Source organism: Ixodes scapularis, unplaced genomic scaffold (genome assembly GCF_016920785.2).
Source record: "Ixodes scapularis isolate PalLabHiFi unplaced genomic scaffold, ASM1692078v2 PGA_scaffold1__304_contigs__length_218370807, whole genome shotgun sequence".
Taxonomy (NCBI): Eukaryota; Metazoa; Arthropoda; class Arachnida; order Ixodida; family Ixodidae; genus Ixodes; species Ixodes scapularis.
Genome location: NW_024609846.1, coordinates 122,690,819 through 122,707,058, shown reverse-complemented (window position 1 = coordinate 122,707,058; position 16,240 = coordinate 122,690,819). Strand labels below are relative to the sequence as shown.

Genomic DNA, 16,240 nt, shown 5'->3' with positions numbered 1-16,240 from the left:
CCAAATACATTCCTCAAAATTTGCGTCAGCGACTTGAGGGCACCTGCAACAAGTTTCTGGGTATCTCATCTTAATTTTCCATCGCACACTCGGGAGTTAGTGTGCGAGGCTCTACTAACGTAATTGAAATATAATAAAAAAATGTAATCAGCTTGGATGTAATAGGTGAAAAAATTATAGCTTCACGCAGCTTTTTTTGTGGATTACATTTTGGTATAGACCAACAAAGAACCGAGACGACCAAGACGCGCAGCACTAGCTAGAGAATGTTTTATTGGTGCAACTCGCGCCAGTTACGAAAATCTGGACGACCCGCGCATTTAGAATGTTCCAGGCAAAAATATGGATGGAAATCAGGCTGGAAAGCATTACAAGTTGTCACAGGCAGTTACTTAGCCAGTCCGCCTGTGAAAGTCGATTTCGTCACCATTCCTGCCCTGGACTAGCACCGTAATCACAAAGTCACTAAACGCTTGTGCTTGATTGAGAGACACTGCATTCGGTGCAGAACGTAGTTTTCTTCCTGCTGTGGTCAGTGCCTTTGAAATAAAGCCGGAGGAGAAAAAGAAAAAAAAGCCCCATGGCCGAACAAAGGATGGAGACTATATCTTACAACCACATGCATAAAAACAAGATGTATTTTCGCCCATAAAATTTTATTTAATTACAATTGTATTTAAAGTACCCACGTTTTAGTATTTAAATACACACGTCAAATACATTACCCAATTTGTAATTAAATACAAATGCAAAATACTCAAAGTATTTGAAATACGTATTTCAAATACTGGTATTGGAAATACTGCCCATCTCTGCATTTTTTTTTATTTGTTGCCAGGCGATTTATTATGGTTGTCAGAAGACTACCCAATCAATATTTTGCTACAATGTCACGTATATTTTTAAGTAAAAAAAGAAAAAAGAAAAAGAAAACGCGACTGCTCGAAATGAAACTGGACTGGGCAGGAAGAAGAAATATAGAGAAGGAGAGGCTTGGCGAAACTCGCGTGGTTGTGCAACTTTCTTTTTCTTTTTTTTTTTTTCTTCAATCAACGTATTTTCAGCCTTTTATAAGCCACAACAAATTGGTATTATATTTCATTTCTATTTTTAATACCGAGTGTGTGCCTTCGATGGCCCACGACGATGATAATATTCGGTGGTTGTGTCTAAACCATAAAAACGGCACGTGACCACGGAGAAGAGAGTGAGCGCGACTCAATGCCGGCCAGTTCTTGATCGCCGATTTTCGGGCGGAAAAAGAAAAACGAATTTCGGGCCGCAGATTGTGTTCTGGGTGGTTGGGCTCTCATATCTCATGTACAAATAAAAACCTTGGCGAGCATAAGTACACTGTCAGTGTCCCTTTAAGCGATTTAGTATTTTTGACGCAAACGAGTGTTTATCGTTGCTTTTTCAGTTTTAACCCATTTCGTATTTTTTTCTGTTTTGTCACCAACGGATGATTATCGGCGTTTTCAAAAATCGAAAAGTGTACGGCCTAGATGTCACGATCAGTATGGGTGGCTCCCCGGCTTTCCAATACGTTCTTCAATTAATCTATTAAAAAAAAAAAAAGAAAAAAAAAAGAAAAAAAAAGAGGCTTGTACGTTTGCGGTACTTCTCGGCAGACTACATCGGAATGCGAAAGCATTGCTGGTTTCATATTTCAATATTTACTGATTTATGTCAGTTTCCTAAAGGCCCGAAGGCATTATTACACAGTGGAGTGGGAGAAACAAAAATAGAACACACAGGAACATACATACACTGTAAGTCAAGTAGTAAACAACTCAAATACATAAAAGTCTGTAAGCAAGTTACGCAATTATAGAACAAAGCAAATAGAGGTTATAATACAAAAATAAGTAAGCATCACCCCCCCCCCCCCCCTTTTTTTTTTTTCCTTTTAATAAGTCAAAAGATGGTATGCTTACTAAATGTGCAGGAAGGTGGTTCCACTCGGAGGATGTTCTGATGATGAATGAGTTATAAGTTAAAAGCTGAAGTAACGCAATGAGGAATTAGGATTTTAAATTGATTATCTACGAGCGGTGAAATGAAAGCTGGATTTAACGTAAGTTTGTCTTTCGGTGAAGTATTGGAATGATACATTTTATAGAAAAAAAAAAACAGACGAGACCATTTTGGGCGTAATGAAAGGAGGAAGTGATAAATTAGTTGTCACTAGTTGAGACACTAGCTGTGCGATAATAGTGAATATAAAAGGGGCGCCGCGATTCTCTAGGGTCTCAAGGTCAGCCACCAGAGTTCTGAGACCTGGATCCCCGATTGGTTTGGAACGGACAAGAGCTTTATACATTAGTAACTTTAAAGGCACTGGGGTTAACATTAAATTTATGCTATAGTAACCAAGCATAGAATTAGCGATAGCGATAATGTGATCAGTAAGCGTTTTCCTTGTCACGTTAGAAGTTGTGTCAACACCAAGGTCCTTGTAGCAGGTTACAGATTTAGCACCAATGCCAGAAGATGAGCAAATGGAAGATTTAAAGATTCGGCTATAGTTTTTCACAACTTTACATGTATTAGTATTAAGAGACATTTGCCACAAGTCGCAACTTTCAGATACCGCTTGTATGTCATTTTGAAGGTGTGTGATGACAATATAGTACTAGTGAACTTCACATATTTGCGTCGGTTGCGTTCACAGCGAGCGAAATGACAAAGTCATCGGGACAAAGTGTTCGCCGTACACGTGGCAAGCGATGCGAAAGGTAGCTTCGCGAAGCAAACGTGAGTCATGGTTTTTCGTGTTCTGGTCGTTTTTGTCCGTCTGGTTACTGTGAACGCCACCATCGCAAATGTGTGAACCACGAACGGAGCATAGTCGGAACTTGGACCAACCGCCAGGCTCGCGACACCCGACAGCATGGCACGTTGGCGCCTGTCCCACTGGGGAGTTTTAGCGGATCGTTCCGATAACGCCGACGATACACGATACTTGGGTGCTTTTGAGCATAAATCGTATCGTTATTGGACGCGATGTACTAAAGCTCCCCACTACTCTATCGCCAGCTCGGGGCCATATTCCATGTACGGGCGCTAAATATACCAGCCGAAGACGCCATTCCGAGCCCCGTACTTACACGGAGACAACTTTTGCGGGCAGGCTCACGGTTAGGGTATAAGGTGCCTTCATGTGCACTTTGCTAACGGCGCGTTCACACTTGCGGATTCGCGGGCGGATCCGCGCCGTCGGAAAGTGGATTTCCAGGTGGCGAAATCGACTCGTCGCTGGCGAAAAACCTGGATATGGGTCCCGAACGGATCCAGATTTCCCATCAGCGACGAGTCGATGCCGCCACCCGGCTCCGAAATCCGCACTTTCCGCCTGCGAATCCGCAAGTGTAAACGTGCCACTATATGGAGATAATACCTGACCATTTTGTTCAGAACGCTTCTTTTCCTTTTTGTGCTCTGGAGCACGTAAAGGCCCGCTTCCCGACACGAGCTCCTGGCGGTTACTGTGCTACGGCGGAATTTGTTTTCTCCCGACAATTCGTATTTGCCACGTGCTGTCCGCATCGGGTACTACAAAGAATATCGTCACTCCGAACGGAAGGACATTGGGCCTCCCAAGGAGTTAGGGCAATCAAAGGTAAAACTTTTCCAGGATCGAAGGTAAGCAAAACAAAATAAAGTGTCGGTGCGTCAGAAATTTTTATTTCGACAAAGAAACGAAAGTATGAGTGGGAACACAATCATTCCATGACCCCCACGCCAGTCTCCACGTCAAGCACGCGCGCGCTCACACACACACGCACACACACAGTCGCAACACGTGAAAAGTGAGAGATGGCTTTTTCTATACGGTGAAGACCAGCTTGACTCTGCTGGAACGGTAAGAAACAACACCACCAACAAACTCGGAAATGATGGTGCCTGTTCGTCTTATGTCAATTTACAGGGGCCGCGATGCTGCTTTCACGAAGTTCCACAGGGAGCAAACAGCAGCAAAACTAAGCGCGCTAGCCCAGATGAATCATGAGTCGCTAAAAAAACAAACACAAATAAAACGTCGGTTCGCCAATCTGAACCATATACGTAAAGCCAGATTTTCCCTGAGAAAACATTAAAAAAATATTTAAAAGATCTTCAAATGTTTTTTTTTAATTGATGACAAAATTTAAGATGCGGAAAGAAATGTCTGCATTAAAAGAATACTGAACCGAAATTTCGAGCTCGCAAAACAGGGCTGGAGCGATAGGCGGGACCCTGCAGAACTTCAAAACACCACTCATACAACCATATCTCTAACCACGGTGTGTCTCTAACGGCCGACGAGACATGTGACGTCACGACTCATTCCCTCTCCTCCTCGCTTCGTCTCGTCGAGCTGGTCAACCGAAGAGAGGAGGAGAGATGCGATGCCACTCCCCTCCTTCTTAAGTGTTCCAGGGGGATCGTGACGTCAGAGTCCTCACTTGATCGCGCCCTCCTTTTCCAAAAATATGGCCATTCGTTTCAGATATCGATGTACGAGTGATGTTTTGGAGTTCGTAGCATCCCGTTCAACCCTTCTGCGGCCTTATTTTGCGAAATCCAAATTTCGGTCCAGTATCCCTTTAAAACGCCATTTAAGAAAATTCGCGTTAAAGGCCGTACACGCAGCGGTGCCTCAATGTTTTGAAACTGGAAACCTAACCCAAAAGCAAACACTGTCGTGGCGTCGGGTCGGTGGTCACCAAAGTCAACATAAAACATGCACAAGTTAAAACAAATGCGAAAAACATAAGACGAACAACGAATGCTTTTTACTTGCCTCGATGGATAACACACTAAAAACCTCACAAACAAATAAAAAGAAATAAAATGGCGCAAAACTGGTGGTGTCCTAGCTCCAAAAGTGAACTTCCTACGTCCAAGCATGCCCCTCGTTCTTGGGAAGTCACCCGGAGCCATTTAAAAACCAAATTCACAATCCCCATTCGGCCGCCATTCTTGCGAGCACTAAAGCACTTCGAAGAGACCGCCTTCGACCAACTTCCCCTAAACTTCTGCATGGCACAATGGAAGAACAGCGTCCAACGCACTCGTCCAGAGACGCTGCAGCATTCACAAAATAGCGGCAATCATTGCAGCGCATCTTTTTTTCTTTTTTCCGTGCAAATAGACAAAAACAAATTTTTCTATTGTCCATTTGCCACAGTCGTGACAGCAGGTACGACCGATTCCGCCTCGCTTGAGAAAAGACCTCTTTATAGCATCTCGAACATCACCAGGGACGTGTTGCCAATACCCAGAAATAATAACAAAAAAAAAAAAAAAAAAAAGAAAGAAAGCAAGCACACCTATCCACTCACAAACACACTTCACCCAGGGGGCTACAGAGACGAACAAACAGGTGCTGCCAACAGGGCATAAGAGGGGGAGAAGGAAAATGGCACAGGAAAGACATCAATATGTGAAGACGGGGTGCCAACCTCAGGTTACTCGAGCATTCAAAGATCCAAGTGTCCTGATCTAGGCTCCAGTACTGGGCAGAATCATTTTCTTCAAAATGACTTGTCTACTGAGTCGGTGTCATCAGCTTTGCTTCTGCCTCGGCGCTCATTCAAGAGACGCTTAGGCACAGCTCCTTCTGAAAGGCACGAAATTTGTAACCCTACCAAGACCAAGAGCAGTGTGTCTGCCATTGTGAAAACCGTACAGTCCTCCAATTTTACAGTTCTTTTCTTGCCGTTTCTCGTGAAATGTCCAAATTAAGCCGGGGCATCCAGGACATATTTTTTCCTGGTGAGATTTCTAGCAAGCCGGAACCTTTTACAACAGCTCCATGCAATTACCACAACTGTACAGAAGTTACCAAACGGTGACCAGTATGGTCACTTTATGGCCAAGTTTCCATCAATTCCAGGATTTTCCCCAAATGGTCGACACCCTTCGAGACGTTCATGCCACTGCTGAGCGAATTCTGTGCCGCTACTCCACGCGATTGCCGCCAATGGATCAGTGCTGGGTATAGTTAGCCCGGGGGCAAACAACCTTGCAAGGCACAAGCGCAAGGCCAGAGGCTGGCACCATTGCACCCAGAGAGGAGAGGAAGAAGGCAACTACGGACGATTGCACCACTGTCAAGACAGACACGAAGAATAGCCCATCACTGTTCCGACAACCCCAAGAGCACCACTAAATTTGCATCGTCCTTGTTCATTCACTCGCTCAAAGGGAGAAGCTTGAAAGCATCCTGCCTTCATTACCATTCATCTGAACCCAATCTATTCGTGAACATCGGTGTAAATTTAGTCTGTTTAGTGCTCTATTCGTTGCTTTACCTTTAAGTCAAAATGACCAACACAGCAAGTGAAGAAAGAGCTCTTTCTTCTTCTGTTCTATTCGCCGTTTTATTACGTGTGAACCTTTGCTCTTGATTCAAACACACATTTTAAAACAATTTAAACTTCCGAAAATGGGAATTGAATGCCTCTGACACACCACCAGCATTGAAACAAGTTGATCTCATAATGAAATAAAATGGGAGCAGTGCGAAACAGATGCATCTTGGTGGTTGCCCCTGGGGTGGCCAGATGACATCAACACTGTCAGATGAGCGGGCCTGGTAACAAAGATAGAGCAGAGAGCAACTCAACGACAAGGCCTGAAGAGGAGGGGAAAACCAGAAAGGGACAGCGCTGAGCAGATCTGTCTGAACCGCGGGACCCCGGACTGTCGACAACAACCTCAAGGCACACCCCGTGCGACCCACTGACCCAAATGAACACAAGTCGAACAACACTACGCCTCGCCTCCAACACAACCATGGCCAACTGGACCAAAACTCATGCTGCAGCCCAAAGGGATGTAGCGAAGGACACGGTGCTACCTGTGGTCACAGAAAGTAAAAGGGTTGCCAGGCAAGACGGTGGAAAACAGAAATATGCACTGGTAAAAGAAAAATTAAAAACTTGATGCCAATATGATTACACATTTTTCCAAAAGGGGTGGATTTGTAGCTATAGGGGCTTGCTTCGCTTGCCAAAACCCGAGTATTCTGAACAAAAAAGAATGCTCAGGTGAACGGTTCTTTATGGGAAGGATAAACCCAATGGGCGAATGGACGATTGTTTTGGTTACCATTACTTAAATAAAAAAGGCTATACTTGTTCGGATGACCAGTTTCCATACTTTCCCATATTCAATTCGGCACCATGTACAGATCAGTATGGCCAAGAATACCGGTCTTGCCCTAAAGCCATCCCTTTTTCCTCTATGCCTAGCACCCATTTCCCCCGTTCCACACTGTCTGTGGCCAAATGTCCCCGGCACCGTGGCATCGAGGGAAGTGGCGTCTCTCACATCCGTCGGGGCCGCAGCATGGCCCCGAGTCAGCCGGACGAGCACGACGCCAAGACACGCACGTAGGTTCCAGACCAGAGATGGAGAGGGCGGGGGAGGGAAGATGCCTTTTGAAGACAGACAACCGCACACAAGGACGACGAGGGGGGAGAGGGAGACCCCCGACGTTTGACGCCGGGCGTGACGGCACACGAGGGTCCGGTCTGCGCTACTGCTTGCTGGCGTCCTTGCCGCCGAGCGTAATGGGGTGGTGTTGGTCCGCCGCCATACTGGGCATTGAGGCGAAGCTCCTGATCTGGTGCAGAGAGATGAGCTGGCTGGGGAAGGAGGAGCCCTTCTGCTCCTGCGCTTGCTGGGGCTGCTTGGCCGCCGCCGGGAAGGGGTCGTACTGGAAGTAGGCCGTGCCCCCGCGCCCCGCATTGGACCCCTGGTTACTTGACTGAATCGGGGTGAAGGCTGAGGTCGCCCCCTTGGCCGCCGCCGTCGTCGTCGCCGCGTTCACACCCGCCGTGGGGGAGTCCGGTCCGTAGGGGTCGTCGGCCAGAGAGCCCCGTATGGCCAGGTGTTGCAACCTCGAGTCGCAGCCCGCCCCAGCCTGCAGCTGGCAGTCTGGTGGGGAGTGGTCCCCTTCGTCCAGCCCCTCTGGGGCCTTCTGCTGCCAGAAAGCCGCCTCCGAGGCCTCTGGTGGGGACGCCCGGGCGGTAAGGGCGGCGGCCCGGTCGGCGTGCTTGTGCATGTGCTTGACGAGGTAGGTCTCCTGGGTGTAGCTCTTTCCGCACAGGTGGCAGATGTGCGTCTTAAGGTGCTTGGAGTCGCGGTGGCGCGGGATGTGCTCGAGCAGGGAGCCCTCGTCCGAAAAGCACTTGTAGCACGAGTTGCACTTGAAGGGCTTGTCCGCCTGGTGGCAGCGGGAGTGCGACTGGAGGTTGGACAGCTGCGAGAAGGCCTTGCTGCAGTCCGGGTGGTGGCACTTGTACGGCTTGTCCCCCGTGTGGGTGCGCACGTGCTGCTGCAGGTGCGACAGCTGCGTGAACTTGCGCCCACACATCTCGCACCGGTACGGCTTGATGCCCAGGTGGATGCGGGCGTGCTGGGACAGGTACGACGCGTTGGCAAACGCCTTGCTACACTGGCCGCACCGGTACGGCTTCGCCTCCCGCAGGTGGCTCTGCGAGTGGAGCTGCAACTCTGCCTTGGCGCCCAACATCTGCAACACAAGGGGGGCACCCACATCAGCCCTCCTCCCAAAGATCCACCTGGCGCGCGCCCCCTCCCCCCTCGTGCTTTTGTGGCTGGCCACCCGGGGACCCCCTCCCGTCCTTAGGGGACATGTTTGGGGCCAAGGCAGAGATCACTTCCACTACAGCATCGCGCCAGAAGCGTCGTCCTTGGCGGTTGCCTGTCCGAGCGGGCCATAGGGGTGGGGCCACAAAAACACGGAGGGGAGAGGGGGCGTGCTCATGATGAGGCACAAGGAGTCAAGGCACTCGCGAAGGCAAACTGCGTCGCGCAGTAATTTGACGTCGCATTAGAGACTTCGGGGTTGCGTCGCGAGTCGAATCGGCAGACATTTGGTTCTCATACTTGATGTACAATTAAAAAAAAAGGTACATAACCAGATACCATTCACTACGGCCTCGACGACGGTACACCGTATACCATACACAAGACCATACCGAATATCATAGCTGCCACGACTTATGGCACCTATGGTATTCAATTCGTGATAAGATCAGCTAGATTGTCAAAAACGGAGCTCGACTTGTGTCCAGTCATAGAGAAAGTTAAAACTAATTCGCTTTGTGCAGGCAGTTAAAAAAAAAATAGGATTGAGATGCTCCGAAACCCCTTTTAACAAGCCCATTTAGGAAAGACAAGCTAAGTTACATATGATTTTCCTTTATGCTCATACAGAGAAAGATAGTGAGAAGGATACTGATAAAAAAAAAAAGAGCAATATAAGTAACTGCATTCCAATTAACAGTGTTGATGTATGGCAAAAGTTGTTAAAGGGGTTAGGACATGCCAAAAATAAAATATGAAACAACTACACTTCTAGGATCCATTGTATGTTGCTATATATTCGCTAAATGTGTTTTGAAAATGGTGCAATAGTTTCGTGGATAAATTGATTTATATGCCGTCGGATCCACCCCATTCGAACATGCCGCCATGTTTGTTGGATCAGCGACGTTGTTCGCCTAACGCTCGGCATCCCCTCCTTGCATGCGCTCACAGACTTGGCTTTCTCAGCGTCTCGCGCTTCAGCTTCCTCATTTTCCTTCTGCGATCCAAGCATGCGGTTTCAGGATGTTGACATCTACGGCACCGCCCGCTTCATCGGAGTCCTTGACACTAATCACAGCAGAGCAGCGATGAGAGTGATGTTATGAAAAGACGTTGGAAGCTGGTATGTTTGATTTCAACCTGCTTGCAACCAGCTGTAGCGACGACGACGACCATGCAATTATCAGAGACAAACTCGCCATCGTTCACAACGATCTTGCAAGTACCTGCAGGGTGTAAGGTCAAAGAGCAAGTGGACCAAAGCAAGAGTATATGCTGGAAAAGTCAAGAAGGATGAGATTGTGTGATTGTATTGTGGTGAGGCAAGCTTGGACGAGCATGGGGGTGCTTAGAATGAGAACATTCAACTAAATATTATGATCACGTGGTTTATGGGCACCACGGTGTGACTAATGGTGAATTTCGCTCGCAGATCTCGAGCGCTCCAAAAGCGCTCCATTTGGAGCGCGCATATTCCGCTCGCAGATCTGGCTCAAGTTGGTCATCTTCCGCTCGTAGATCTCTGGCAGCGCCCGCTCCACGGAGCGCCCCAAACTCCGCCGAACTTGCTCTGTGGGATTTCACAGATCTCTCCGGAAATTGACAGAGCGGCCCACGTGATTTCCGTCTAAATCGGCGGTGCGCATGCGCGGCGAGGTAGGAGAGATCGGCGGGCCGGTCGGGCCACGGTCGGGTCGTGGAGTTGGATCTGTTCGGGTGCGTCGGTTGTTTACTCTGGACTGTGACGGCTCGAACGCTTCTACCTCGCGTAGATCAGGGATAAAAAGCCGGGAATGTGGAGCGTGGCAAATCGTAAGCGCTGACATCTGTGATCACCGAGGAAGAACGAAAAAAAAGAACGACAGAAAAGCCGGAGGCAGACGCAAGGTTAGGCCTATTCATTCTGCAGCCAGTGATTGTTTACCTTTTTACACTGCATTCCATCGGCGTTTTCCCGTGAAATAAAACAAGAAGTGGTTAGGCAACGACCGTGCAAGTGATGGTTTGTTAGCTCTGTGTTTATTAAAGTCGTACTAGCAATCTGAACTCCACCGCTGGCAATCGCTGTCCGTGCCCCGCCGCTTCGAGGCGGCCGAAAGGTATGTGACGGTGCCGAATGCGGACGTCTTCGCTATTTGTGACATGGGCGCCGTGGTACGTATAATTCCGCCCGGCCTGTGTCGCGTGTTACTTCTGCAGCTAAGCAGTGACAGTCGTCACTGGTCGTCGGAAAGATCAGCCGGCTGAGGTGTTGGTGGGCTAGTCAAGTTCGAGCAGCGGCCATTTTGAACGGCGGAAGGAGAAGGGGTGGGGAGGGGTGTTGGGGAGGTCGCTCCAAAAATGCAAGTTTATCTTCCCCTCGTCGATACGGAGCGGGTCCCACGGAGCGGAATTTTGCCTCCCTCGCGGATTTTGGAAAGCGCTCCAGATCTACGAGTGGAATTCACCATTACTTGAGCAGTGCTGATTGGTCACCAGGTGCAATGCCCAACATTCGTAAATTGATTACTGCAATTACTAGAGCTCTGGAAATCACGAAAATCGGTGTATATGCAAGTCGCCTATGGGCATTTCATTTAAGAACAATCTGCCCATTTACGTTTCGTGTCATATGCCCTTTTAAGGCTTTAACTGCCTCCCCTTCTTTTACAGAGAATCCCAATTTTATGTGTTATCATGGAAGTTTGAATTTTCTGAGTTTTCAGCTTCTAATACCCTAGTTACACGGGCAATTTGAACTGTTGTTAAAGGGGCCCTGCAATCATATTAAAGCGTCTACCTTTTTTGCGGTTTCCAGGTCTCTTGGGGTTCGGGCAAGCCAGCGGGCACGGAGAGAGTAACTAAATATCACTGCGTCATATTTTAACCGGACGACGCAGAAATCTCCTCCACCTACGAGGGCGACCCGCGTTGGCGAAAGCGCGCGATATGTGACGTCTTTGGTCCTAGGCTTACTACTGGTCAGAACCGCTAAAATCTTTTTTTTTAGTCGAGATACAAAATATAAGTGTCGCGAACCGTTTCAATTATATATGAAAGTAGTTTTTGTTTAGTATTTTAGATCAGAAAAGAAACAAATGCAGTTTATAAAGTACGGAAACAAGAAATGACCCGTCGACATACCCACCACCAAGCGGCGGAAAAAACGGCGCATACTAGAAAGGGCTAGTGGGATGAGGCGCCAACGAACGGCGTGCGTAGAAAGGTCCCGGATGTACGCGGCGGCGCTGCAGTCGTATACCGGCTCGAGGATCCGACCGGTTCCGAGCGTTCCGAAGGCTTTCGGCGCGGGCTTTGCTGACGATTTTGCCATTTGGCGGTATGGCAGCGCGAAGTGGCTCCCGTTCTGAACTGATATTTACCCCGTGTTTGCTGTCGTTTGTGGCCAATGAAGTGCTATGCCGAATTAGTCGTTAATCGTGCAGCAAATGCAATGCGAGCCGCACTGACCGCTCGCTTCATACAGCCTATCCAACACGTGCTTTAGTGGCGCCCTCTCGAGCCGTCGACATGGAGTGCGGCAGCCATGAGCGCTTGATGAGCTCACTATCCCTCCTCTAGTTCACGGCCACTCAAGCCAGGACCTACGACGTCATGGAGGAGGTTATTTTTTGCTTGTTTTTATAATTCTAATCTGCCTATAACTTTTAAAATAAAGCGAATTTTGAGAAAAGAAAAGTTTCATCAAGTTACTACGTTCAGTGCGCTCAGGATCGGTGCAAATTAAAAATCAGTCAAAAAGTTGTTGCAGGGCCCCTTTAAGTCTACAACAGTTTTCGGCCCCAACTGTGATTGAACTGAACTGAACCGAGATGGTGCTACACGGCTCTCTAGAACCCAGTTGAAGCTGAAACGAAACAAGTTCTTGTGCCACATGATCAGTCTAATTGTTAAAGTAATTTACTCGGAGACACACCTTTTATTTATTATAAGCATATTGTAAAATATGTTCAATACCTTGTTACTTTTTAGTGGCTTTTACACGAGTGCCAAAGCAGATTCAGGGCTAGGTTGCACATATTTTACGCTACGTGGGTTCAAGCTACCGCCCGCCACAATGGGTGCACCCATTACTATTTGTCCATTTATACAGCTGGTCCCTCCGTCATCTTCAGTCGTTTGGTGGCTTGCAGACTAGCCGGGATCATTTTAGCGGCAGCTCGGACTCCTAAACCTATTCCTTCCCGGAATGTTGCTGCTATGATTCTTTCTAGACGCCTTCCACTGCATTCCAAAACAGTAAGTGCCTCGCAAATGATGGTCGGCAGCAGCGGTCCCGTGGCCAGGCGCCATTTTATCTCCATTGGGGAAGTCCGTTCAGTTGAACTGGGGTAGGGGAGCTCAGTTGAACTCAACTGTCAATAGTGGCTCAATGACAGTTGGCGCCGCCGTCTAACTCCGGCTAATCGTGATTGAGTCAACTGTCGGTGACTCAATGGTAGTTAAGAGCACCTGTGTAACTAAGATATATGTCTGCATGTAACATTAAATTTTTACCCCATCTATTTTCTACTGGGGAAGAAACTTGTGTAGATCAAAAAAGCAAAAGCTATTAGTTGCACTTCTCGTCCATTCATTATTAGCAATTTTGATAAGGTGTACTTATCTATAACTATATTGTTCCCACAATAACGGAGCATACACTTTTGGGGTTATTCCCCATGGCACAAGCCTCGTGATACACAAAATTATGCCTCGGAGAAAAACAAGCCCTGCACAAGTGGAGCCAATTATTTTAATTTTTCTCTTTATTGTACCGATTTGACAATTCAAGACAAGAAAATACGTATTGAAAAAGGGTTTTGTCAAAGTAATTTTCCCGATAGTATAGAAACATGAACTCCTAGATATAGAAAAAGAAATAATATTCAGTTCCATAAGGCATTAGAGTATTAAACTTCTGGCAAAAATGTTCTATACAAGTGGATGGAAGGAATAAACCTACAATAGACCCTTTGTGAGATGTTATCGAGCAATATTGGCAATGATTATCTCTTGCGCATGACGCGTGCGATCAGATCCAGGCCTCCTTCCGAGTTCACGCCAAATGCTGATGCGGCCCTTATGTCTAATATATGCTCGGGGCATGTGCCTAAACACCGGCAATCTCATATAATTGGAGAGGCAGCTACTAAATAGTGCACTTTTCGAAACAGCTCTATTCCCCCCACATGTGCCCCCAGACCACTTGTTTCTGGTAACCCCCTTCGCATTAAAATCGAAAAACAAATCAAATTCGGGGATGGCCCTTAGCGGGAAGTATTTCTGTTAAAAAAAAATATTAAATTCAAAGTTTAAAAGTTAAGTTTAAATTTAAAAATATTAAATTTAATTTTTAAATAAATATTAATTTATTAAACCAAATTGACACAGCCGGCTGAGTTCACAAAGGTCAGGGATTATTAAACATGGGGTATCCACAGGGTACTCGCGAGCGCTGATTGGGTGTAAAAAAATATAAAAAATAGTCCTACAAATAAGCCAATGAATGAAATGCAATGATACTTTATCACAAGTGCGTCCTTGGTGGTGCATTTATAACGCTCAATTTTTACCGACATGTTTCTGGAAAATAGAGCGAAAAAACAAACAAAAATCTTAGTTGTATGGCCAGGGAGGAAGACAGAAAGGGACCACCTGGTTGACGCTGCCGCTCACAGGACGCTGGCGCTCACACACACACTCGGATCTGCTGGGTCTGCTTTAGGTTTTTCATCTCCAAGAGCCTTTCAAGCGTCAACTTGGCGCATTGCTTCCGGTTTCCTCCCCGCGCGTAGGAAAAACATAATTCCTTTGGTTAGCATTTTTTTTTTCTCCAGAGACTTACATTTATGAAATTCGAGACTGATAAATGCACCACGTAAAGGCGCCTTAGTAAGAAGTTTCATTGCACTCTGTTCCTTGGTTTATTTCTGCAAGTGCTTTTTCTACTCCCCAAATTGGCAAAAAAAAAAAAAAAATGGGACACGTTCATTTTAAGTGAATATTAATATCGCAGTCAGAACTGAGCCAGTCGTTCGAATCACATTTTCGAGCGCGGACACCATCAATTGTCGATAGAAGAACGATGCATCGACCTGCTACCGATTATCTGTGTGAGGACAAGCGACTGTGCCCAGATACGCGGAACAACTAGCACACAAGCCCAACGTCTGGCTGCGCCCGCACTTGTCGACACAACAGGTGCACACGATTTGACACGTTAGACCACCAAGAGGCGCTGGTTCCCGAAGATATAAAGGATCTGACGGCGAAAAATCGGTGGTGACATATCTCAGTCCACCCAAACGACGGAATACCAAGCATTCCGTTATTATTGCTAGCGCACGTCAGGCGGCAGAGCGCTCGCGTTTGCATTCCTCGAAGGACTCGAAGGTCATATTCGCCGGACAGAACCCCAGAGAAAGGGGCGCGGTAGCGCGATCGGCACAGTTCCGCTAAGGTCCGCTCTGACATCGAAAAGAGCCAACGAGCGCTGTGACGAGTTGATTGACCCCGCATGATCAGAAACAGCGGGTGGCGCAGTTGGTCGCGTTCCTCTCCTACCTCCTCGCCCAAACGAGAAAAAAAAAAATGGCGTCGTCGTCCGCTCATTCGCTCACCTTCTCAAGCCGGCTGAAAGTGTTGGCCGATTCGCGGCGTCGAGACCTGCTGCCGCACCAGCGTCCGCGGCAGTGCACGCTTTGCCTTCGTCGTCGCCATTGTCCTTACCGTTCCTTTTCGAAGGCCTTTCACAACTTCGCTAAACGAAATGCGGCGCACACGGGGGTGGTGTGAAAAAAAAAAATCTGTCGACCAAACGCGGATTCTTCACCCTTCGCCATTTTTTTTTTCGGGCCGAACGTCGCCCTCGTCGTCGTTGACGTCGACGACGGCGCTCCCTCCTCTCCCAGGAACAAAGGGGAAGGGATTAAAAAAAATCGACAGCGCCCCCTCGCTCTGGGAACGAGAGTAAACTCTCGAACGGCGGGGCGCGCGCTAGCAGACGACGCTCAACGCGGTTGTCGCGTAGGCTGCTACTGTGGGGCACACTGCTCGTGCGTGTTTACACGAAAGGAAGGCGTCGGTCATGGCTGTAGCCCACCGTGCTGTAGCTTCTTTCTAGTCATTGGGTCATTAGCTTCGTTCAAATGGCTACTTTGCCGTCAGAGAGCTTTAGTAGATCATTCTGACACTTCCGATAACGATACCCCCATAACGATAGGATGTGTGTGCAAAGGCGTCGGCGGGATGTCGGCTGTTGTTAGGGAGTTTTCGTAGATCGTTTTCGCCGTCCCGCAAGGCCCTCTGCAACCCGCTACGATAGCGGGAACTTTACAGTTAAGGCTATCGGCGCGCAGGCGCAGTAGCAACTTCGTTGCGGAACGCTTAGCGGAAGGGGGGCAACGCGGTCTACGAAAACTCCCTGTTATCGCAGTCATCGGAACGATGACTCCGATAGTAGTGGGGAGTTCGGTTTACCGAGCAGCAGCTTGACATCACAAGTTCCAATTGCGCTCCAAGCGTTTCGAGTCACAAGAGCATTTTACCAGCTCGAGCGATTCCACGAAGTAAGGAAACAACAACAATGCTTTCGGTCACTAACGTGTTTATTTCGGCAGACTTATGGGACGAGAGGTAGGCAGACCAAACT

The 16,240-nt window shown here is 47.7% G+C and overlaps 1 protein-coding gene across 1 annotated transcript; it reads right to left on the bottom strand.

The window, feature by feature from the left end:
- Positions 1 to 3,669: 3,669 nt before the first annotated feature.
- On the bottom strand, positions 3,670 to 15,431 carry LOC115320121 (zinc finger protein squeeze). Its single transcript, XM_042290315.1, has 3 exons — positions 15,422 to 15,431; positions 15,210 to 15,313; positions 3,670 to 8,527 (listed from the first exon to the last, which is right to left on the bottom strand). Exons 1-3 carry the CDS (start codon positions 15,429 to 15,431, stop codon positions 7,529 to 7,531), a joined length of 1,113 nt encoding a protein of 370 aa, XP_042146249.1. The 3' UTR covers positions 3,670 to 7,528.
- Positions 15,432 to 16,240: the final 809 nt, after the last annotated feature.